Raw genomic sequence first — 23807 nt, forward strand, 5'->3', positions numbered from 1 at the left:
AAAACACCCTGATACTTCAAGCTACTCTAAGTACTCATGCCAGCAAGGAAGACCACCAACCTGTCCCGCCAAGCTCCATCAAGAGCATCCACTCACACTATGCCATCATCTAGGCACAGGACAAGCACACCCCACGGGAGCATCCACAACCAAGATATAGCTGCCTACACTTGCACTCTAGCTGACCTGCAAGATTGGGCCTAACTCAGCCAGAATCAGCTACTTAAAATTACCAAGGTCAATGTAGAAATGCAGATGTTCATTGGTCTTTGAAGAATAAAGTATTTAAATGCACATTAATGAAGTTCTTAGAAAAGCACCATCAGGAGATTTTTTTAAAGGGCATGTTTTACAGAGACGATGAGAAGAATTGCATTTCAAATTGTAGACTGCATGCTGAATACGACAATGACCCCAAGCTCAGGACCAAATTCAGAAATTGGAAAATAGCTAACTGCTGAAAATCAGCATTCTGAACAGAACGTAAGAAAAAAACCCAACCCTCTCCTGGGAGCCGCACCTAAGTGTGTCACATCACTACAGGAGGATAAGCCCCAGCAAACACCCACCTGTTTTCTGCTTCTGTGCAGCTTCAAGCTGAGAGACCTCCTTCTGCAATGTTTTCTTCTCTTCTTCCTGCTGTTTACAGGATTTCAGCAACAACTTTATTTTCCCCTGAGCACGTTCATTCTCCTTCTTCAGCTGATTCACATAGTTAAGATGATCCAGCTATAAAACAGAATTCCATTTAAAACCTTAAAGAGTATTTTTTTGTTAAGCATATGGAAAAAACAATACTGAGATGTATTAAAGAATCACATATTGTAAATGTAGGAATTATGTTCAAAACAGAACATCGGAACAATGCTCCCTCTCCACTCAGTTTCTTAAAGTCGTCTCAACAGACCACATGGTTTTGCCAATCCTATTTTTTTGTGGGTGCAGGGTTCGGTTTGAACCCAGGGCCTCACACTGGCTAGGCAAGCCCTCTACCATGTGTACCATGTGAGCTCCACCTTTAGACTTTTGTTTTAATTTTCTTTTTGAAACAGGGTCTCAATAACTTTGCCCAGTCTGGCTGCAAACTCATAGATTTCCTGCCTCTGCCTCCCAAATTGATGGAATTATAGACCTGAGCCACCACACCCACTCCCTTTTTTAGCATTGTATCCACATTCATAGCTTCTAATGAGGTATCTTGTGGCACCTTTGAGGCCCATGACAATGTGAGATGGTGGAGATTATGACAAATCTGAACATGATATAAGCTTATGCTAATTGTAAAAGCTAATAAAGAGTTTGGTACAAAAACCCACAAGGTGTGTGTATACCAAATTATCAGAGCGATGATAATTGTTTCCATGTACAATTCATGAAAGCTGATAATACAGAAGAATAAATCTGTCAGGGGAAACTTACTTTGCTGCTCTGTAATTCTTCTGAGAGCACTTTTAATTCTTCAGTTAGCCTATTTCTCTCACCACTAAGTTCTTCTTTCAGCTCTGTTGTTTTCCGGACCATCTCCTGCATTTCCCTCTGCAGTTCTGTTTCCTTTACAGTCATTGTGTTAACCTGAAATTTAATCCTTATTAGCATCTGTTTTGGATAGTCTGCTTTACCGACTTTATCCACACCTTCATGACACTCACTTTAGCATCCAATAATAAAATGGAACCTAAATAATTATCCCTTCACTCACTCTATAGTATCCCCAGTAAGCTTGCCTGTTCTTCTGAGCAAAATTTTATCAAAAGATAGGAATGAAGAAAATCAAAGACAAGTAGTGTTAAATCTTAAAATCCTCCAGAAAGGTATTGTTTTGAATTAAACATCAGAGATTATTCTATAACAAAATGGATTAGGTTTTTATCAGTTCTTGGATCTTTATTAATCCCGATGGGCCATCCTAATCTGCAAGAAACATGCCATAATTAGTTAAAAACCAGTGAATAATCTGTTTGCATGTGCTCCCAAAAGAGGAAGGAGCATAGGTGTCTGTGTCATCATTTCAATATTAACTCACCTCTTGAATAAACCTAAAAATCCTACAAAATACAGCATTCTGATAGACTGTATTTTCAGGACATCCCCTTGTTTAAACTGTTCAGTAAACAGTTAAAGAAACCCCTTTCCTAGACCACTAAGTTAAGAGTGGGCCACAAGGTAACTTTTTCCCTAATATTGAGCCTTTTGATGGCAGATTATCCCTTACATCATCAGCTAGCAAAACAAGGGATGTGGGGCTGGGGATATAGCCTAGCGGCAAGAGTGCCTGCCTCGGATACACGAGGCCCTAGGTTCGATTCCCCAGCACCACATATACAGAAAACGGCCAGAAGCGGCGCTGTGGCTCAAGTGGCAGAGTGCTAGCCTTGAGCGGGAAGAAGCCAGGGACAGTGCTCAGGCCCTGAGTCCAAGGTCCAGGACTGGCAAAAAAAAAAAAAAAAAAAAAACAAGGGATGTGATAGAGGAGGAAGAAAGCAGAGAGTGCAAGGCAAAAGCCCCCAATATGACCACAGGGACATGAGTGCTCTGTTGATTTTAATTATCTCTGCATATTTACAAGTTTTTTCTGCCACAGAGGACAAGGGCAGGGGAGGGGAGATCTCCTGTGATCCTACCTAGTGCTTGTTAAGACTGTGGACAGCAGCGATTCTGAGGTGGTATGGGGCAGTTCCCACTCTGATGTACTATAAGGGAACCATAATGACCAGGTAGCTTGGTTCCTATGTGGAACTTCTCCCACGTGGAGCAATGAGACATCATTGCCAACTTAATCCAAACAATCAAAATGTCTCACGGGGAAGTATCAGAGCCATCACTAGCAAATGTTCCAAACAGGCTGGATCTGTAGCTTATGAATGTAATCCAAGCTATTTGTGAGGCAGAGATATGGCAGTTTGAGAAAAAGCCCTGGGGCAAAAAGTTAGTGAAACCCAGTTCCAAGCAGTAAACCCAGCATGGCAGTGCACACCTGTGTCGGCCACTATGCATGAAAGCCGTGGCCAGGGCCCATTCCGTACAAAAACCAAGCGTTCTGTGTGTTTGTTTTTTGCCAGTCCTGGAGCTTGAACTCAGGGCCTAGCCACCCGCCCTGAGCTTCTTTGGGCTCAAGGCTAACACTCTACCACTTGAGCCACAAAGCTACTTTGGTCTTTCTGAGCAGTTTATTAGAGATTATAGTCTTCCAGACTTTCCTGCCCAGGCTGGCTTCAAACTGCAATCCTCAGATCTTAGCCTCCTGAGTAGCTAGAATTACAGGCATGAGCCATAGGCACCCAGTTCCAAGACACTTATTTGAAAAATAATCAAAAGAAAAAAGAAAAGACTGGGTGTGTTGCTCAATTGGCAGAGCACCTTTCCAGAGAGCAGCAGACACTGTCTGAAAAGAGTTATAATTTACAAAGTGATATCCTCCACTTCTGATGCATGTGTAAATGCAAACACAGAAAGCCACTTACTTGTTCAACTAAGGCAATTTTTTCCATTTTCATGAACTCAAGTTCACTCTCTAGATCCTTGTAAGAGTTCTGCAGTGCACTGAAGGTGTCCTGCAAAGCGTCATTTTTGGATTGAAGACCTTGGACCTTCTGCTCCAGTTCCATGGTCAGATTTCCCAATTCTAGCTTCTGCTTCTGCCAAAGTCCCTGTTCTTCTTCCAACTGGGATAGTTTAGTGACCAGCTGCTCCTGGGCGCACAATTGGTCTTTTAGCCTCCTGACCTCTCCCTCCTTCTTCTCTAGTTTCTGTTTGCCATCTTCTACCTCTTGAATGAGATCATTCACAGAAGACTGAAAAGTCATGCACTTATTTTTGGCTTCATCAAGGTCCTGTAGCAACTGTGTCTTCTCAAGTTCAAGAGAATCAAGTTGAGCACTCAGATTCTGTTCTTTAGTCTTGTATGTCGCTTGGTCAGTGCATAAAGCTACCATTTTCTCATTGAGCTCTATCAACTGCATTTGAAGTTTCTCAGTGTCTTCTTTCATCTGGACTTTTTCGAACTCTTTTTCCTGCCATAGGTTCTCAAAGGAAGACCTCAGTGTTTCTAACTCAGATACTCGCTCTTGCTCTTTCTCTAATTCTTTGGTGAGATTTTCTTTCTCAGACTTCGTATTTAAAAGCTCCAGTTCCAAATCTCGCAGGGTTTGGGCCCTCTGTTGTATTTCTGCTTTCAGAGTCTCTACCTCTGCTTTGGAATTCTCAGCCTCACTAATCGCATGCTCTTGTTTTTTTGCTGAAAACTCTAATTCTTGTTCAAGGTTCCCAACTCTATCTTGAAGCAGGTCTACATGGTGCTGATTTCCCTTAAGTTGTTCTAAAACTTGGGCCTGTTTATTTTTATCAGCTTCTAGGCGCACTTTTAATTTTTCAATGCTACTTCTCGGCTGAGGCATTTCCTCCCCTGTCAGGTCTAAATTTCGTTCCATGTTCTTCCCCATTTCTTGGTCATCACACAAGGCTGCTACTTCCTCAATGAACTCTTTCAATTGTGTTTTAAGCATCTCTAGTTCAGATTTAGATTCTTCCATCTGTATTCTTGCCTGTTCCTTTTCTTCTAAAAGACTTTTAAATGAAGAAACCAATGCATCTAATTCTGCCACTTGATTGTGCTTTTCTTGTAGTTGCTTTGTTAGATTTTCTTTCTCTGACCTAACTGCAGCAAGGTCTAATTCAACAACTCTCAGGCTTTCAGTCATTGGTTCTATTTGTGCTTTGAGGGTCTCTACCTCTGCTTTGGCATTCTCAGCATCAAGAATCACCAGCTCTTGGTTTTCTTCTGACATCTGCAGTTCCTTCTCCAGGTTCTCCACTTTATCCTTGAGCAAATCACTTTCACGCTGACTGGCTTTCAGCTCCTTTGTCACCTGGAGGTGCTTCTTCTCATCATCCTCAATGCGCACCTTCAGTTTCTCAATGCCTCTTCTGAGCTGGTGAACCTCCTCCTGGGTTGAGCTCAACCTCACTGCAAACTCACCTTTCTCCATCAGTGCCACCTCTAAGGCCTTAGAGGCAGTTAGCTTTTCATGGTCTGACTCACTCAGTCTGGCCTGCAGGCTTTCTGATTCCCTGGTGAGTGATTCCTTCTCTTGATTCAGTTGTCTGATTTGGCTCTCCAGCTCACAAGCCTCCAATGACAATGCCTGTAAGGCCTCCTGCCCACTACGCAGCTGTTCCTGGAGATGCGCTTTGTCTTCTGACAGCTTGCTCACCTCAGAGGACAGAGTCTGAAGGAGTTCTGTCTTGTCCTTGACTTCAGCCTCCACCGTCTGAATGTGACGGAGGTTCTCAGCTTGAAGCGACTCCAGCTCTTTTATTTTCTCCTTCATCTTTTCAGACATCTGATCCAGTGTTTCATGTTCTTTGGACATACTATCTAATGCTTCATGAAATCGGTTTCTCTCACTTGTGACAGCAGACAGTTCTTCTTCAAGACTAGTGATAACTTTCTGCTTGTTTTCATTGTCATTTTCTAAGCACAGCTTCTCTGCCTGAAGTCTGTCTACATCAGCTTCCACAGAGATGGCATGATGCTCAACAGTAGCTTTCTCGGACTTCATCCTGTTTAGCTCATCCTCCAAATCAACACATCTATCCTTCCAGCTGCCACTTTCCTTGGCTGCAGTGTCTTTCACATTTTCATATGACAATTCTTCTGGGTCCATTTCTACATGAGAACCGAGAACTTCTGAACTTTCTAGTCTCTGGCAGAGCACCTGGCTATCATAGGGGAGGGATTCCAATTTTTCACCTAAACTAGATTTTTCTTTCTTGAGTTCCACGACCATTTTTTCCAGTTGTATGCACGTTTCAATCTTGGACTTTAGTTGTACTTCTTGTAAACCGAGTTTTAAGTCTAATTCTTTTATTTCATTCAGCAAACTTTCAACTTTTTTGTCCCGGTCCTCTACGGTATGAAGTAATCTTAAATTCTCATTTGATGTTTCTTTGACCTGCAGTTGGAGATTCTGGATGAATACTTGATTCTCCAGAAAATCTATGGGTACTGAAGCATTTGGAGTAGAAAATGAAAACTCAGAACTGCATTCTGAATGGCACTGAGTTTTGCCCTCCACTAAAGTCCCATAAGTCATCTTTGAGGACTGCTCGCCAGGCGGCTCTCTAGTAAGCTGGACTGTCTCAGCCTCAATGACCTGTCCAGTCTCTAGACTGAGGGATTGCTGAATGTCTTTATCACAAATCTCAGTGTCCTCCTTTGGTATTTCTTCCGTAGTTTCTGAAGTATTTTCTTCTGGTCCTTTTATGTCACAGCTATCAAGTTGGCCCCGAATGGCCTATAATCATAGTATATAACAAGAATATATTATTTTGTGTTTCAAGGAAGAATCAAGAGAGAATCAATAAGCATAATTATGACTTTATAGAAAAAGGTACCTGGCCTCTGCAATGCACAGCTTTCTAAATGTTCTATTTCCCACACATCCTCTATCCTTCTCTCTGTGTCCTAATACTTCACACAAACATGCTCTAAGTCCCACCTATATGCAACACACCAAGCAAGGTCATAACCTCAGTTGTTTATCAACTAGGTCTTAACATTGAAATTTCATCTTTATTTTTCCTTCCTAGAAATATCCAAGGTAATTCTGAATACAAAATTAATTTGTGATTATCAACTAAGAGGCTAACAAATTCCATGTAAAATGTTCAGCTTCCATTCTTAATATTTAAGATTTTTATTTTTTTTTGTCAGTCATAGAGCTTGAACTCAGGGCCTAGGTGCTGTCCCTAAGCTCTTCTGCTCAACGCTAGTGCTCTACTACTTTAAGCCGCGGTGCCACTTCTGGTTTTAAAGTGGTTAATTGGAGATAAGAGTCTCTCAGGGACTTTTCTGCCTGGGCTAGCTTCAAATCAGGATCCTCAGATCTCAGCCTTCTGAATAGACAGGATTACAGACATGAGCCACCAGCACCCAGCTTATTTATGATATTTTTAAATAGGAAAAGGCAGTGAGATTTCACGACAAGATCTAAAGCCCACAGACTTCATACTGGCCCAGTATTTACTTGGATATTCTTGGACCATGTCTTACTTTCCTCTCTGTAAGACAGGGAGCTGCTCTTCTCACCATGCTTACTGTTATATCATGACTCACAACCCCTGCAACCTCAGAGAGGTAGACAGAGACTCAACATTGCACAACATTAGTAGTTATGCCAGTCAACTAGAAAAGACAAAGTCACAAAGTAAATAAACAAGCATATACTAAAGAAAGTAATGTCCTTTTAAAGGACATCAAATCACAGATTTGTACTGTTTGTAATATACACACAATTTCCTACATTTAGCTTCATGACTATGTTATGAAAAATGGACTGAAACAGGCAAAAGGTTAAAAATACTTTTCATATCACTGTTTACATGATTAAATAGTCTTACTGACAATGAAAACACAAAGTCAAAAGATTTGACTCCATGATTGTTTGCTCCAGAGATGCATCTTTAGTAATTTTCCACATGTTTACATCTAATCATCAGAGAACTGTACTTCTTATCTGCTCATTCTGGTTGCCTGAAGAAATGTTTGTCTTTTTATTTCCTTGCCTCCCCACCCCCAGCCCCGCCCCAATATTCTAATTTTGAATTCAATTTGACATATAGCTGTTAAAAGCTAGTAGCCATACAGAGAAAAGGCATGCAAATCTGGGTACTTACATCATCCACATCGGTACCAAGCAAAGACCGAGAGCTCAAGTCCAGGCCTTGCAGCTGGAGTCGTGCTACTTCAAGCTCGTGGGACAGGTGTTCGGTCTGCTTCTTTTCAGCCGCCAACTTGGACTCCATCTCCAGAGTCACACTTGTCAGCTTCTGTTGCCACTGCTCGTTTTCTGATAAATACTGTTTCCTGAGGCAGTCGAGCTCATTCCTTTCAGAACTGAGTAATTGCTCAAGCTCTTCAATCTCCTTATTTTTCATGCTGCCTTGACTTTCCATTTTCTCTTCCAGGTTCTTGAGGGACTGCAAATATAGCTGACAGAGCACCTCAAGTTCTTCAACACTCTTCATGGGGGCAGAGGAAATTTCTTTATCCGTCAGACTCTCCTCCCCTAGACTAGTACAGGACACTTCATCAACAGTAGACTGGTCTGCTGAAACATTCTCTAAAGCATGCAAAAGAGAAAGATCTCCTGTCTGATCTAAAGCATCTTTGTAAAAAGACTCTCCCAAATTTGTTGGCCTGGGGCTAGAGAATGATAGAGACAGAATATGCCCTTCCTCCGGTCCTGGCTTTACCAAGTCATTCTGCAAATTTTTCAGATTCAGTGACAAAGCTGAGTTTTCAGCCTTCAACGTGTCAATGTAAGACTGCAGCTCTGACATCTTGGAGCTTATCTGACAGTGCTGTTCCTGTAAGATCGTGTGTTCACTTTGTAAACATGAGAACTTCTCCTGTAATTCAGAAAAGTGCCCCTGAACTTCTTTGTGTGACAAGGTCAACTGCTCAGAGAAATCACTGTCATCTCGAGGAGACAAGGACACATGCCTCTGATCGTCCTGCTGACCAATAAACTCACTGCCTGACACTTCTTTCCCTAGCTCACTCTGAAGGTGGCCATTTTCACCGTTTAATATTTTCACTTCATTTACTAGTTTCTCTACCTCTTCTGCCATCTTACTGGTGGCTGTGATACACTCTGATCTTGAATCATTCAGCTCAGCTGCAAGCTCCAACTTTTCAGCCTGCAGAATCTCACACATTTTCTCCAGCTCACTCAGCTTATTCATGGCTACCTGTAGAGAACACTGCAGGTGAGCATTGTCACTGTGACTTGTGGACAAGTCATGAAGCACTGAAAAATATTTTTCTTCTGCATCAACGACTTCACCATCTTTAAGGCCACTTGTGTCCTGTGACAGACTGTTTTCCGAGCTTCTAGTTTCCAGTTCTCTAACTGACTGCAATTCCTGCTGTAGGCTTTCTTTCTCCTTCTCGCTTTCCTTGAGCTTTAATTCCGCATTTCTTAGCAAAGCTTCTAATTTGACCAACTGGGTCTTATAACTGTCTGGAGAGATGTCTTTAACATCCAAGTCCATCTGATCTTGGGGATGGCTTTTATCCATCTCATTCTGTGTATCTTCTGCAGAATCCCTAATTGGTTCCAATTCTAGAAGCTGATGTTCACTTTTACTAGCTGTTAACTGCATTAGTCGTTGATTCTCTTGTAATAAGTCACTTACTTCCTGCTGCATCTTATTTTGTTCTGTCTTCAATGTCATGATTTCTTGCTTTAAGCTATCAGCCTCACTCTTAGAGCTATTTTTGATGTCTGTAATCTCTGATCTTAGAGCTTGTTGAACAGTCCCCAACTCTAATATTAGTTTTTCATTTCTTTCCTCGGAGAAAGCTAATTTTGTGACAAATTCTTGGTGTTCCTTTGCAAATGTTTCCTTCAGCTGTTCCAATTCATTTTTTCTATTTTCACAAACACTTGTGCATTCATTTAGCAAGCATTCCAATGTAGCGTTCTTTTCCTTTGCTGCTTCGTATTTTTCATTAAGATCCTCTAAGGCATGACCCATTTCTTCCCATCTCTGTAGCAAAACAAGTCTTTCTTGCTCATACTGATTAGATAATTCTGAAATGCTTTTCTCTCTTTCCTCTATACGGTTTGAGAAATTCTCACTCTTTTGGAGTAAGTTCATTTTGTCCTGATTTAAGGCTTCATTCATTTCTTTTAGAGTGCCATTCTCTCGGGCAAGCTCTTCAATTTCTTTTTTACTTAGAGAAATGATGGAACTCATTTCCTTTTTCTCTACGTTCAGGGTTTGGGATAAAAGTTGTAGCTCCTTTAGAGAGTCTTCAAGTAAATGATTGCTCTTCTTTAATTCCCGAATCTCTGCTTGCTCAGCTTCTAATTTTTCTTTCAGCAGTTGCAATTCTTTTTCCTTGTTCTCAAAGGCAACTAAAGTTTCAGCGACAGCATTCTGATGAACAGACGCATCTTCCTGCAACTTACTAATGCGCTGACTTGTTTCAGCCACAAAGCTCTCATGCATGTGTTCTGCTTTGCTGAGATTTTCTTCTATTTCTTCTTTGATTTGCACCAACTCTTCACACTGCTTTTGCAGATCTGAGTTCATCTGTTTTTGGGACTCTAGAAACTCAAGAGAATCAACTCTATTTTGTAAGGCAGCTGAATTTTTTGGACTCTGGTCTACAGTAATGTGGCATTCACTCCCTTCTAAAAACAGGCTTCTTTGTTCCCCCACTGGATTTGCAAAGGTGTTATTCATCACAGGCTGCAGCTCCAACGCCAAGCAACTTCTCTGCTTATCCCCATTTGTCTGTAGTGAAGAATCTCTGGATGTGAGCAGACCCCTGAGGCTCTCATATTCAGCACACAAGTCCGAGTAATGTTGGTCCTTGGTCACTATTTCACTTGACAAGAACTGAAGCTTCTGTTCTAGGTCTTCAATCTGTTTAGTAAGCTGAGAAAGCTTCAGACACATATTTTCTATCTCCTTCTGGTGTTTTTGATCTGAGAACTCAGCTTTCTGCTGCAGATCTATGTACGCTTGTTTCTGAGTCTCTAGCTCTGCCGTCTTGCTATCCAGCACATTGTAAAGGTTTCTGATCTCGACATTTAGGTTTTCTCTTTCCACCTCCAGTGTTTTAACTCTCTCATTGTATTCATGGTTTTTTATTTGTTGTGTCTTGAGGCAGGTTTCCAGGTGGTTAATTTTACTCTGTAAATTTCCTTTTTCAGATTCCATCTGACTGATAAGTTTCTCACTTTCACTTTTCCAATGGGAATACTGAGTTTTCTCTTCTTTCAACTCTTCATATTCTTTGCCTTTTAACTCTGAAGTGCTTAGTAAAGTTTTGAACTCATCCTCTAGCTTGCTTAACTTATCATTCAGTTGTTCAATGTGATGTTCCCTTTTCTTCAAAAGATCCTGTGAACAATCTCGCTGCTTTTCTAGATCAGCCACTGCAATCTTCAGTTTCTCTAGAGCCAAGGAGTTTTCTTGCTGATTTATTTTTTCCTGAAGATCTCTTAACATGATTTCTTGAGAAGCATTCTTAGCTATAAAAATAAAAATGTACATGTATACATAGTCATTATTTTTAATAAATAAATGTTCTATAAGAATTCTTTTGGTGTATGTAGCTCAATGGTACAGTGGTTGCCTTGTATATATATAAGCCCTGGGTTCCACTCCTAGTGCTACAAAAATAAAGGGAAAAAAATAAGAACTAAAATTGAGAGACACAGGGTAAAAAAAAAGACGAACAACTACAAAAGCAATACTTGCAAAACTGTTTGGTGTAAGTGAACTGAACACCTCAGGGGGGGAAAGGGAAAGGGGGAGGAGGGAAGGGGGTATGAGGGACAAGGTAACAAACAGTACAAGAAATGTATCCAATGCCTAACGTATGAAACTGTAACCTCTCTGTACATCAGTTTGATAATAAAAATTTGAAAAAAAAAAACTATGAAAAAAAAAAGAACCAATAGCTCCTTAAGCCCTATAAAAATTGACATTATGCCAGGCACTGTAATCTTAGCTACTCAGAAGGTTAAGATCTGAAGATGGCTGTTTGAAGCCAGCCTGGGCAGGAAAATCAATGAGAATCTTATCTCCAATGAACTACTCAGAAAAAGCCAGAAGTGTAGCTGTGGCTCAAGTGGTAGAGTGCTAGTCTTGAGGAAAAGCAGCTCAGGGATGGTACCCCAGGCCGAGTTCAAGCCCAGGACTTGCATGCACACACACACACACACACACACACACACACACACACACACACAACATTATTAGCTAAGGCCTGGTGGCATATAATCCCAGCTTAGGAGACTAAGCAAGAGGATCACCTAGACCAGCTTGGGCAACATAGTGAGATCCTATCTCGATAAACAAAGGAAAATGATCATAAAGAAGCAGGACATATACTCATGGGTCACAATGCGTCTGAGTTAGAAAGAAATCCTAGATGTGCAAACACTAACATAAGGGGGAAAAGGTATGTGTGTATGTGGGGGGAGGGGCATATGTATAAATTTATATTTATAAATATACATACATATGTATACACACATACAAAACATATATGATGTAAACAATTTAAAAACAAATGCTGGATTTACTGGTGCATATACCTTTTTTTACTTTAAAATCAAGAAATTAAAATCATTCGGTGAAGTCAGTCATCAAAATGCAATGATCTTGGGAAAACATGCCTTTAATCTAAGTTTTTCCAATTTGGTGGAAATAGCACTTGAGAACTGTGTGGATGTAATGAACAGCACGGAGACCCACAAAACAGCACTCTGGGGGTACGAGTCAGCAGTCTTGATACAGCTCTGTGTGGGAAATATTTATCCTGCTAAATTTCCAAGTAATGACAGCCAGGTGTTTGGGATTCAATTTGTTCCACTTTTTAAAAGTTCAACCATCACTGGGGAAAGTCAACAGTGGGAGAGAGAAAAAAAACTTTTTCTACATCAACTGTAGGCATCTCTTTGGGCAAACATGTGGGGAAAAAAATTCAAAGAGATATCTACAACGTGCTAAGCCATCCATCTGCCCTCACAGGGATAACACTCTAGAGAACGAACTTTAAAAGCCGAGGTCACTCACTCACCCTTCATTTCCTCTGCAAAATTCTGGCTCTGATCAAAACACAGCTTGACTTTCCTAAGTTCTTCCTCCAGGTGGCAGACTTCTCTGGCCCTCTGCTCAGACTGACTCCGAAGGAGACCATTTTCCTTCTTCATTTCCTGAAACACACATTTAGCTGGTTACAATCAAAACAAATGCTCAAAGAGTTACAAGACCTGCATTAATAAAGGTCCTCAGAAGAAATGTCTGTATTGGTCTCTCAGAAAGGAATCACACTTTCCCTTTAAATGCCCAGTGAAGTTTTAGGCACTTACTTGAATCAAATAATATCATGTGTGAAGTCAAAACAAAAGCACAGAACTCCAGTCTTTTTCCTTCAAGAAATGCATTTCTTTGTACTTTTGGTTCTATGTATATCTACTAAAGAGTTGGTCTCACAATGAAAAGCCTATTTATAAGACCCTCAAAGACAAACGCTCCAAGGTCTTATTTCACACCTGATTGAACAAACCATCTTTGCAAGAGTTGATCTGTTAAAATTAAAAACAAACAAAAAAACATAAAACATTCAAACATTCACTTCCAAGTGATCTTAGTTTTCACTGTCAGAGACGAATGTCTTCATGGGTAAAATTACCTTCAAAAATGTTTTCATCACGAAAACCTACAAGGTTCAAGACACTGGATTCAGCATTATGAAAAAGGCAAATACAAATAAGACAGTTTCTTTCCTCCAGCAAGGAAATACAAACCAGAATGGACTAAGGACTAAAAAGATACTGAGTGTGCTTTGTGAAATCAAAGGCTAAAGCACCAAAGAATACTTCTGGATGGAGAATCCGAACGTTTACAGGAAAACCAGGTTCTTTTTTTTTTTTTTTTTTTTTTGGTGCTTTAACTTAAGACTTGAACTGAGGGCCTCTCACTCTTACTCAAGACTTAGTTCTACCACTTAAGTCACACATCCACTTCTGGCTTTTTGCTGGTTCATTGGAAATAAATGTCTCCTGGATTTGTTTGCACATGATGGCTTCAAAGCTCAGTCCTTAGATCTCAGCCACCTGAGTACCTAGGAAAAGGGTGAGCCACCTGTGCCTAACTTTGTTTTTTATTATTATTATTATTAAATAAGTATCAGTGCACTGATATGCAATAAATAGTTGTAAAGATAAATATACATGCAGTCCCATTCTCTTATCTTGGGAGAACTCTTAGTCTTAAGGACCAAGCAATACTTACATGTCAAAAGTATTGCTTCCTAAACACCTGAGACTCAACCAATATACTTTGCATATATTCTGTGTTGGAAATACCTACTAGTTTTAGTAACTGCTAAGTACCTCCACCATTATCACATACAAACTGACAAAAACCAGGGGGTCTCATGCCCTTGAGAGGAAAAGAAATTCAGAAAGCTTTTTGTTTTCCTGCATTTCAAAAAAACACCAAAAATACCCCTCTGAGAAGTAGAAGGGCATTTTTTGAATCTTAGGGAAACAATTAAGACCCATCCTCCAAAACCCTACTGCACCGTTAGAAAACAGATGGCCCTGGCAATGCTGTGTTGGAAGGCTGCCTTCAATTATCAGTCTGGTTACTACCAGCAGATGGGTATCTATGTAGCAAAGCCAAATTCAAGAAGAGGGGGAATCTGGCTAGTAGAAAGTACTTGAAAACTTGCTAGCAGCTGCTCTGTTCATGTATATACATTCACTTCATCTTTAAAATGAGACAGGACCTGTTGTTAGTATTAGACTCCTGTCTCCCATGTTCTGATCCTGCCTTCCTCTAGGAAACCGATGCCCCATCAAATCAAGGTATCCGTCAGAATTCAAGGGCAGCTCCAATACATCAGAAGACTGAGAAGAAACATACACCAAATCAGTGTTCACTTGTGCAAAGAAAGATTGTGAAGGTGAAACAATGTCATTGATGAAACTGTAGGCTTGAAATAATCACCTATTTAATAAAATTATAGATGGGAAAGATAGCATACCTTAAAGCACTTTGACAAAGGCAATGAAACATTAGGATTAATCTTTCTTCCCCAAATTTAGCAACTGCAAGGTCAGAACCATTGATGAGTGAGAAACTAGAATGTAACAACCAGGGTTGACTTAGCATTATTGTTTCATGACTTTGAAAATATTCATAGCCTACAAATTCATCAAATGCTACCTACATCTACAGGTGTGCCAAACAGGTAAGGAAAACAGTGCATGTAAACACGGCACATCCCAACATGATAGAAGGTAAAAGGGGGGTGGGGGTGGGGAGGAACACTAAGAAAGCAAGAAGGTAATAGATGTTTATGTGTCTGTTGGTCTCGATCTCTATATATAACTGGAGACATTTAAATGAATAGTAAGCTCAAAAGATTAGCCTTTCTCTATTCTGGCAATAACTCCATAAATATTTGTTTCTAATGAAGAAATGTTCAGCCAATCCCGGGAACCCAACAGGCTTATAACGCTACAGTTACGACCAACCCAAGAATTTTTAAAGGCCAGAATTTAGAAAATGAACATCTGAAAGTGGATGTGTGCAGGCTGCCATCCATCAGCAATTAGTTTTCCACGAGGCTCCAGCCACTTAAGACTTGATTGGGTAGCTCATTAAGCAACAATGAGTTAAGCATACAAGGATATATTCTCCTAGGCATCTCTGCAACCTCACATGATTTGCAAAATTGGGCACTACCCTGGAAAAACACAACAAAAATCCCTATAACCACAGCCAGCACTAGAGCTTAGCAAGCAATTCCACCCAGATCAACTTCGGTTTAAGAGCAGCAGGGGAAGCATCATTTCCTAGAGCCAGACAAAACAAATTCCAGCTAGTGTGTAGTATTTCGTGATCCTATCCATGAGTATAGCTTAATATGTCCCTGCTCGGGTAAAGGCTACATATGTGACTATGGAAATCGATGCATAAGTTGTGTTTTTCCCCCTTTCCATTCATCATTCTTCCCTGCCAGACTGAGCTCCTTAGAGAACGTGATATAATACAGATCCCTATGCTTGGAAAGGTCCCTAAACAAGTATTCCCTCATCCTGCCTGTCAAACGATGGCATTTTATTGCCAAGTCCCAATGCAATGGAAGCTGGCACTAGATGGTTGGGTGAGCAGCTTCTCTAAACTCTCCATATACATTGATACTAAATGTTAACTTTACCCCTGATTGGGCCATTAAATCACGTTTCCAACACTGATCATTTCTCTTCGTGAGCAGCATGTTAGCTTACTAAACACGGTCAAGGAAAATTTCAGTACAACTGTCACATTATTTTGGCATCCAAAACCTGTAAGCGTGCTAAACTTGCTTCTACTTACTCATAATTAGACACAGAAAGACACCCAGATTGGTGGTATAATAGGCAAAATTTTAAACATGGAAAATTTCAAAACACTCTTCTGGTCATGACATTGTGTTATCTGCAAGTGACAGCCTTAAAGTTGTGATGACAAGCAAACAAACAAAAAAAACAGCAGCAAGTGTGTGGACTTCAATAATTAACTGAACATGTACATGCTAGACTCCAGGCCAAGAGCCTTATATGCAATATTTGACTTAATCCTGAATGTTGTCTTCAAAGGGAAGAGAGTATTATTTGTCCCTATATACAGATATAGAAAGATTTAAGGCATGGCCTCAAAGTCACATAAGACATAGATGACCGAAAAGTAATGCAAATTCAGATCTACCTCCCCTCCCTCTAAAGTCAGCACCATTATACCTCAGGTATACTTCTCTGGTCCCAACCACAATTCAAAGTTCAAGAGCCAGCCACACATTTTCACTTTTTTTTTTGTTGTTACCAGTCCTAGGGCTTGAACTCTGGGCCTGAACACTGTCCCTGAGCTCCTTTTGCTCAAGGCAAGTAGTGCTCTACTATTTGAGCCACAGTTCCTGGAATGTAAGAGTCTTTCAGACCTTCCTACCAAGGCTAACTTTGAACCATGATCCTCAGATCTCAGCCTCCAGAGTAGCTAGGTGTAAGCCACTGGCACCTGGCTACATTTTCAATTCTTACTATCACCCTTGAAAGAAGACAAAAAACATACAAACATTAGAACAAATCCCAGGCTCCGTGCTAGGCATTTTCTACCCAAACTGCCCTCATGAGACACAGATACCAATAAAATCTAAGTGAAACATGATATGCATGAAACTCAGGCTAGACTGGAGTTAACTGAAGACAGCCCTACAGTAACCAAGTCAGACTGTGTGGGGACGAACATGTCTTCAGAAACACATGCACAACAAGGTCCAACTCATTAGGCTCACTTGGCCCCGCCAGCCACCGTAAAGGTGTCTGGACGCTCTTAACCAGATGACTGTTTTACAAAATGTTTCCAGCAGGCAGCCAGTGAAGTCACAGGAGAGTTCCTGGCTAAATGGGACGCTCAGAGGGAAGAGTTCCATGCCAGTCTGCCTGTGAAAATGTTAGCAGAAGCATCTGTTGGTTGGTCCCGACTGGCCAAAAGGCAAACATTTGTTTTTGCTGCAACACACGTTTCCAATGGAAAACATTTATGGATGAAACCATCCTTCTTTCACATGGTTTACAGGAGTCGACCTCCACCTTCCACAGTAGTGCCCCCTCTGCAGCTGGCCAGCTACTCTAATAACCATCTCTTTGCTATGACAGCCACTGTCATTTTATAAGTATAATACATTGTTCAACGTGATAGTAATAAATTCAGTTAGACTTTTGGCATCTAGGTAAAGGACTATTTATTATCGAGTTGGTTTTTTTCTCTTTCATCTTGAACCTCTAAGAAGTAAGAGCAGAACATTTGAAGAATAAGTGGGGAAAATATTCTAAGAGTCCTCACTCGTCTTCCATTGTTCCTCTTCCCAAAATTACCATGTTGACTTATGGCTCTATTCATGTTGTTTCAGTCTATTAGTTATTCCTACATAGTTCTTTATTAAGCTATTTAAAATAAAATCTAGGCTACTAAACAAATTCAGAGAGGCACCAAATTGAAGTCTGTAAGGATTAAGTGTCAGTAGGAACATGGGTTACTCCTCACATGCCACTCCCAACCCCTTACCCACCATTGTGGAGCATGAACATGACTCTTCAAAAGACAAGGTCAGGGGGCTGGGATATGGCCTAGTGGTAGAGTGCTCACCTCGTATGCATGAAGCCCTGGGTTTGATTCCTCAGCACCACATATATAGAAAAAGCCAGAAGTGGCCTTGTGGCTCAAGTGGTAGAGTGCTAGCCTTGGGCAAAAAGTAGCCAGAGACAGGGCTCACGCCCTGAGTTCAAGCCCCAGGACTGGCAAAAAAAGAAAAAGAAAAAAAAAGGACAAGGTCAATGGGAGCTGTACAGCACCAGTGTACACTTTTGAAGTCGGAATAATACATTCTAGTTTTGTGGGGGGAAGGGAGAGGCATTGTTTTCAGCACTGAGGATTGAACCCAGGGCACCACAATGCTAAACACACATTCTACCACTAAGCTCTTCAAATATTTTAAATCTCTTTGTAAGCATTTAAATCTTCATCTATCATCTATCACTATTTTCATTTTAAGTCTAGGATTTTCCACAAGATTTTTTTTGGGGGGAGGAGGGGGTGGAGTTGGTCATGAGACATGAACTTGAAGCCTGAGCACTATTTGAGCTTTTTTGCTCAAGGATAGTGTTCTACCACTTTGAACCACAGCTCCATTTCTCTTTTCCAGGTGATTTATTGGAGATGTGTGTCTCATAGACTTTCCTGCTGAAGCTGGCTTCAAACCATAATCCTCAGCTCTGAGCCCCTTGAGTAGCTAGGATTACAAGCATGAGCCACCAGTGTCCGGCTTCCACATACTGCATAATTCAAAAGCCAATCCATAGAAAAAGAATTTAAATCTTAGCTCACAAGATGTCTGGCATTCATTTCAATAGTTTTCTTTCTTTTCCTTCTATTCAGAAAAAACTCTTCCTTTCTTTCTTCTGTACTATAGTATAAAATAATCTTTAAAAAGTGGTTATGGGCTGGGAATGTGGCTTAGCAGTAGACTGCTTGCCTAGCATGCAGGAAGCCCTAGAGTGCTAGCCTTACTGAGTAAAAAGCCAGGGGCAGTGCTCAGGCCCTGCGTCCAAGCCCCAGGACTGGCAAAAAAACAAAAAGGTGGTTACATATACTACTACTTGGGAGATGGAGACTAGGAGGATGCAGGTTCAAGGCCAGCCAGGAAAAAGAGTTGACAAGATTCCCATCTCAGCCAAAAAGCTAAGTGTACTGACACACACCCAATCACCCCAATTCTATAGATGGTATAAAGAGAAGGATAACCATCCAGACCAGCGCATAAGACCAAGCCAGTGCCACTGACTCATGTCTGTAGTTCTAGTTATTCAGAAGGCTGAGATCTGAGAATCACAATTTGAAGCCAGCCAGGGCAGGAAAGTTTGTGAGACTCTTATCTCCAGTTAAGACTTGTGGCTCAGTGATAAAGCTCTATGGAAGAGGAGGGGGAGGGAGGAGAACAAGGAGGGGGTAGGAGGAAGAGGGGGAGGAGGAGGAAGACTACAACCATATTTGAAAGATAACTAAAGCAAAAAGGCTTGAGGGCATAGTTCAAAGTGGTAGAACAACTGCCAGCAATAGGGAGGCCCAGAGTTCAAACCCCAGTACTGCCGGGGCGGGGGGGGGGGGGGGGGGGGGGGGAATTAAGTATTCTTTATACAAGGCATATTTTCTTATAACTGTTAATTGCATAAACTGAAATACAAAGTAGAAAAATAAAACACATATTCTATAACAGAAGTCATAAACAAAAGACACCGTAATGCTGACTCCTGGAAAATAAGAACGAAACCATGATACGCAATTGTAAAACTCAAGTGTGTTGAGAATTGCTCAGCTCTCTTCCTTACATACCTCATTGCTTTTCCTCAGCTCATCCTCTGTGATCTGACGCGCCTGGAGGGCCTGTTCAGTTCTGCTCAACTTCTGCTTACACTCTTCCAAATTCCTTTCTAACTGTAGCTTGACTGATGTGACCTACAATGAAGAAAAAAGAGCATCATTTCATTTTTCTGTACTTTACAAATAATCACCTATTTTTAAAGAAAACAACTAGACAGGAACGATTAGGCTAAGATTGAAAAGAGAGACTGGGAGAGCACAGTCACTGTCTCTTGGGATCTCTTCCCCCACAGGAGACAACAAGGAACTGTTTCCAGGATGCCCAAAGAAACCCACATCCAGACGTCCCTGGCACACAATGCTGCAGTATTTGCCTGTAACCTATGCACCTATATGTATCTTCTTGTATGGTATAGTTACACTCTTGAAAATCCTGTAGCACGTCCACACTACTAGCCTGTGTCTAACACAATGTACATAAGGTGGAAATAGCTATCAAACACTATTGTGGGGGTAGTTATGACAGTGAGTATGTATGTGTATGATACATCACAGGCAGGACAGAAGCATTCACAAGACATAGATAGGAGGCATAGCAAACAGTACTCAAATACCCAGAAGTACAGAGATCAAGCATCTGCCAAACAATGGAAAGCCACTGCAGGCTACTGCATACCACCTCTTTCTCGTGTGGACTCTGCAGAGCCTGGGGCACAGCAAGTCAAGTTTTGCTTCTTCAACTTTTTTTTTTTTGGTCAGTCATGGGGCTTGAACTCTGGGCCTGGGCACTGTCCCTGAGCTCTTCCACTCAAGGCTAGTGTGCTCTACCACTTGAGCCACAGTGCCACTTCCGGTTTCCTGGTGGTTAATGGAGATTAAGAGTCTCACAAACTTTCTGCCTAGGCTGGCTTTGAACTGCAATCCTCAGATCTCAGCCTCCTGAGTAGCGTGAAGCACCAGTACCAGGCCTTCTCAAACTTCTGTTAAAAGAGGTTTTACCCATAGTTGCAGAATCTGCAGAGGTCAAAGGCTGATTTTATTTTCAATAGATAGAATAGGGAAAGCTATAATTCAACAAATAAAGCACACTTACAGCTCAATTTACAAAAAAAAAGACAAGTCAATAAAAAAAGGGGGGAGGGTCAAGAAACAGAACCGTAACATTTTAGACAAATGATGCAAATGGCTACTAAAAAAATCACTAGCAATCAAGGAAGTGTGAATGGACACAATGGTAAAATGGCATATTTTACTCCTTAGTTGAAATTTGAAAAACTCAGAATATTTCCAGCTAGCAGGGATAGGAAGAAACAAGTCCTCTCTTCTAGCTGGTGGAAGAGAAAAGTGTCACAGCTTTTGTTCAGGGCAACCTGGCAATGCCTACTAGATGTTAGAATACATACAATTTGCAAGACACTGACGCCAGAGACCCGCCCCACAGAAATGCCATTGTGCACACCTGCCCAGTGACAGAACAAACTATGCATGTTACAGTGAATAAGCCAAGTGCTGAGAATATCAATATCCAGCAGTGAGACAATAATTGCAGAAACCACCAAGCATCCAGTAAAAGGAAGGCTCAGAGTATCAAAAAAAGTCCCAAGATGTAAAATAGTCACAAAAAACTACATTGTGTGTGTGTGTGTGTGTGTGTGTGTGTGTGTGTTTTACTGGGAACCAAACCCAGGGCCATATGCTCACCAGGAAAGCACTCTACCACTGAGCTGCATCATCCCAAGCTTACATTTGTAAATGGGTATTTTTAAAAGGCTTTGGAGGACTGTTAACTTTTTTTTTCCCCAAGAAAAGACACCTTAGGATATTTTTTACCAAACTTGAACACATAGAAAGAGACATATCCCTAACCAATTTGGAGAGTTTAACCATGTACACCAAATGCTGATGTCTGCTCTCCATTTCAGAGGCATTCTCTATCCCTGACACGGCCACTATACATGATGAGAAAGCAACACAACCCACCCATGACAACTAGGTTTTAATCTGTATTTTCCAAAACAAAATGTACTGAAATGGAAAAGCCTTCATTGTAGAAAGCAAATGGAGGGGCTGGGAATATGGCCTAGTGGCAAGAGTGCTTGCCTCGTATACATGAAGCCCTGGGTTCGATTCCCCAGCACCACATATATAAAAAATGGCCAGAAGTGGCGCTGTGGCTCAAGTGCCAGAGTGCTAGCCTTGAGCAAAAAGAAGCCAGGGACAGTGCTCAGGCCCTGAGTCCAAGGCCCAGGACTGGCAAAAAAACAAAAATAAAATGTATTTCTAGAAAGCAAATGGAAGCAACAACAGGCAAATATCTGTACTATCACGGTAAACTCTGAAACAGACCACTTTCTCCAGGAGCCAAAAAAGAGAATAAAAGACTACCCTGCCACTGCACAGCTATAGGTGATCAGTACTGACATGCTGAAGATGGAGCAGTAAACAAATCCCTCTGTTCACAGAAATTCCAGTGAGAATCCATGTTTGTATGAGCACCACTCACAACAGCCAAAATGGAACATCAGCCTCAGTGGACACCAACCAATGAATGGATAAAGAAAGTGTGGTGTACAGGCACACAATAGCGTATTAGGCATCCATGAACAAGAACCAAATTATGTTGCTTGCAGGGAAATGGGTAGAACCAGAGGTCATCAAGTGCAATTAGCCGAAAAGACCAATATCACCTTTTCCTTCATAGATGAAATCTAGACCTAAATTCAAAACTACCAGAACATGAGTAAAAGAAAGGCGGGACAGAGTTAGTGGAAAAGTTAAGCAGTGTAAAGACAAAAAGATGATGGCAGGGAGATAAAGGTGATCAAAGTACTTTATATGAATGTATAAAAAAACATGAAACACATTAAAATTGTAAAGAGAGAGAGAGTGATGATTAATAGTAATGAGATGAATTTAATCAGAGAACATTATATACATGTACGAAAATATCACAGTGAAATCCTTCAGTATAGGAACACACACGTATATGTTTATATTAAAATGGTCCCATGATAAAATATTAAAATAAGAAGTCAGGCATTTTTGTACTATGGAGACAAAGTAGGCTAAAGAGAGACAAAGCACTTATGTCGGACTGGGGATAGTATGATGACCCTTGAGCAGAAAGCTCCAGGACAGGAACGAGCACAGCCTCAGATCCGCTGTGGGAAGAGCATCGGGAAGAGGATACAGCAAGCAAGGTCTGGAGCGGATGTATCCTTGGTGCAGCCAGAACGGAGTGCAGGAAGAGAGAGATGAGGCAGCAGAAAGCGACCCAGTGTCAGGCCAATGTCGGCAAGACCTACTTTGATCTGAGAAGCGGCACCACCTGATGTGCCTGATAAAAGGCTCCCTCTGGGTACAGGCTGAACACTCACTGTGTGGAGATCAGGGAGAGCAGCCAAGAGGCCAGCACTGTACTCGGGACAGTACAAGTCTGCTGTTCACAGGATGCCTGGCTGGAGTCACAGAACAAGAACTGTCACCATACAGATGACAGGTGAGATAGGTCACTTATCACCAGAGCACAAGCTACTTAGGAGCATAAATTACTTGGCAAAGCTTCTGTCCAGTCACATGACCCAGAACCATCAAAATATCAAGAGATAGCCAGACATTCAGATGTGAAACCCTAATTCACCCCACACCCCAATCTCTGGATAAGAAACAGAACCAAAGAGTTCTGTTTGTTCTCCATTTTGACAATGGAAGTGAGCATATACAACATTTTTTCTCTAGAAGCATCTTGACTCACATGTATAATATAAAAAGATTAATCAGACACAGAGCAGAATGATGTTAGCAGCACCTGGGAGTAAAGATGGAGAAAGAATGACTAGTAGGTCTTAACTTACAGCAAGCTAGGAGCAAGAACAGCTGATGAGCTAGTGAGCAAGTATGAGGACTACAAATAATAATGTGCTAAGTTTGGAAAATGTTCACTATAAAGAAATGTTAAATGATGACGGTGATGATCACATTTAACTTGATTTAAACAACATATGACGTATACATGTATTAGATATGGCATCCCATTAATATGTACAATTTAATGCTCAGTAGTTATCAGTCTAAAAAAAAAGGAGATCCTTTGTGACCTGGACAGTGCACTGATAAAGGGAGAGCTGGGAGGAAGTAAGTTGGCACCCTACTTTATCCAGTTCTGCCTGGAGAACGTTGAGCATGTTCTTGGCTTGCTGCAACTCCTGGGTGAGTCTGGCTTTCATCTGAGTGCACTCTTGGTCCAGGGTTTGGAAAGATCGCTGCTGATGGGACAGCTCCTGAAAGGCAAAAGTCACACACATCAAAGGATGGTTAACAGGCAGAACCTAAAACCAGACACAAATAGCAGG

The 23807-nt window shown here is 41.2% G+C and overlaps 1 protein-coding gene across 2 annotated transcripts in view; it reads right to left on the minus strand.

Moving 5' to 3' along the window:
* The window catches only part of Cenpf (centromere protein F), a 49370-nt gene that overhangs the window by 8440 nt on the left and 17123 nt on the right, over window positions 1–23807 (minus strand). For both annotated transcript variants that reach the window (XM_048357278.1, XM_048357277.1), the window contains exons 9-15: window positions 23607–23735; window positions 19468–19590; window positions 12605–12740; window positions 7675–11048; window positions 3462–6293; window positions 1420–1572; window positions 570–729 (exon numbers count right to left, since the gene is read on the minus strand). In XM_048357278.1, coding sequence (XP_048213235.1) covers window positions 570–729; window positions 1420–1572; window positions 3462–6293; window positions 7675–11048; window positions 12605–12740; window positions 19468–19590; window positions 23607–23735 — 6907 coding nt within the window. The remainder of the gene's footprint in view (window positions 1–569; window positions 730–1419; window positions 1573–3461; window positions 6294–7674; window positions 11049–12604; window positions 12741–19467; window positions 19591–23606; window positions 23736–23807) is intronic.

The sequence above is a fragment of the Perognathus longimembris genome, chromosome 11 (genome assembly GCF_023159225.1).
Source record: "Perognathus longimembris pacificus isolate PPM17 chromosome 11, ASM2315922v1, whole genome shotgun sequence".
NCBI lineage: Eukaryota > Metazoa > Chordata > Mammalia > Rodentia > Heteromyidae > Perognathus > Perognathus longimembris.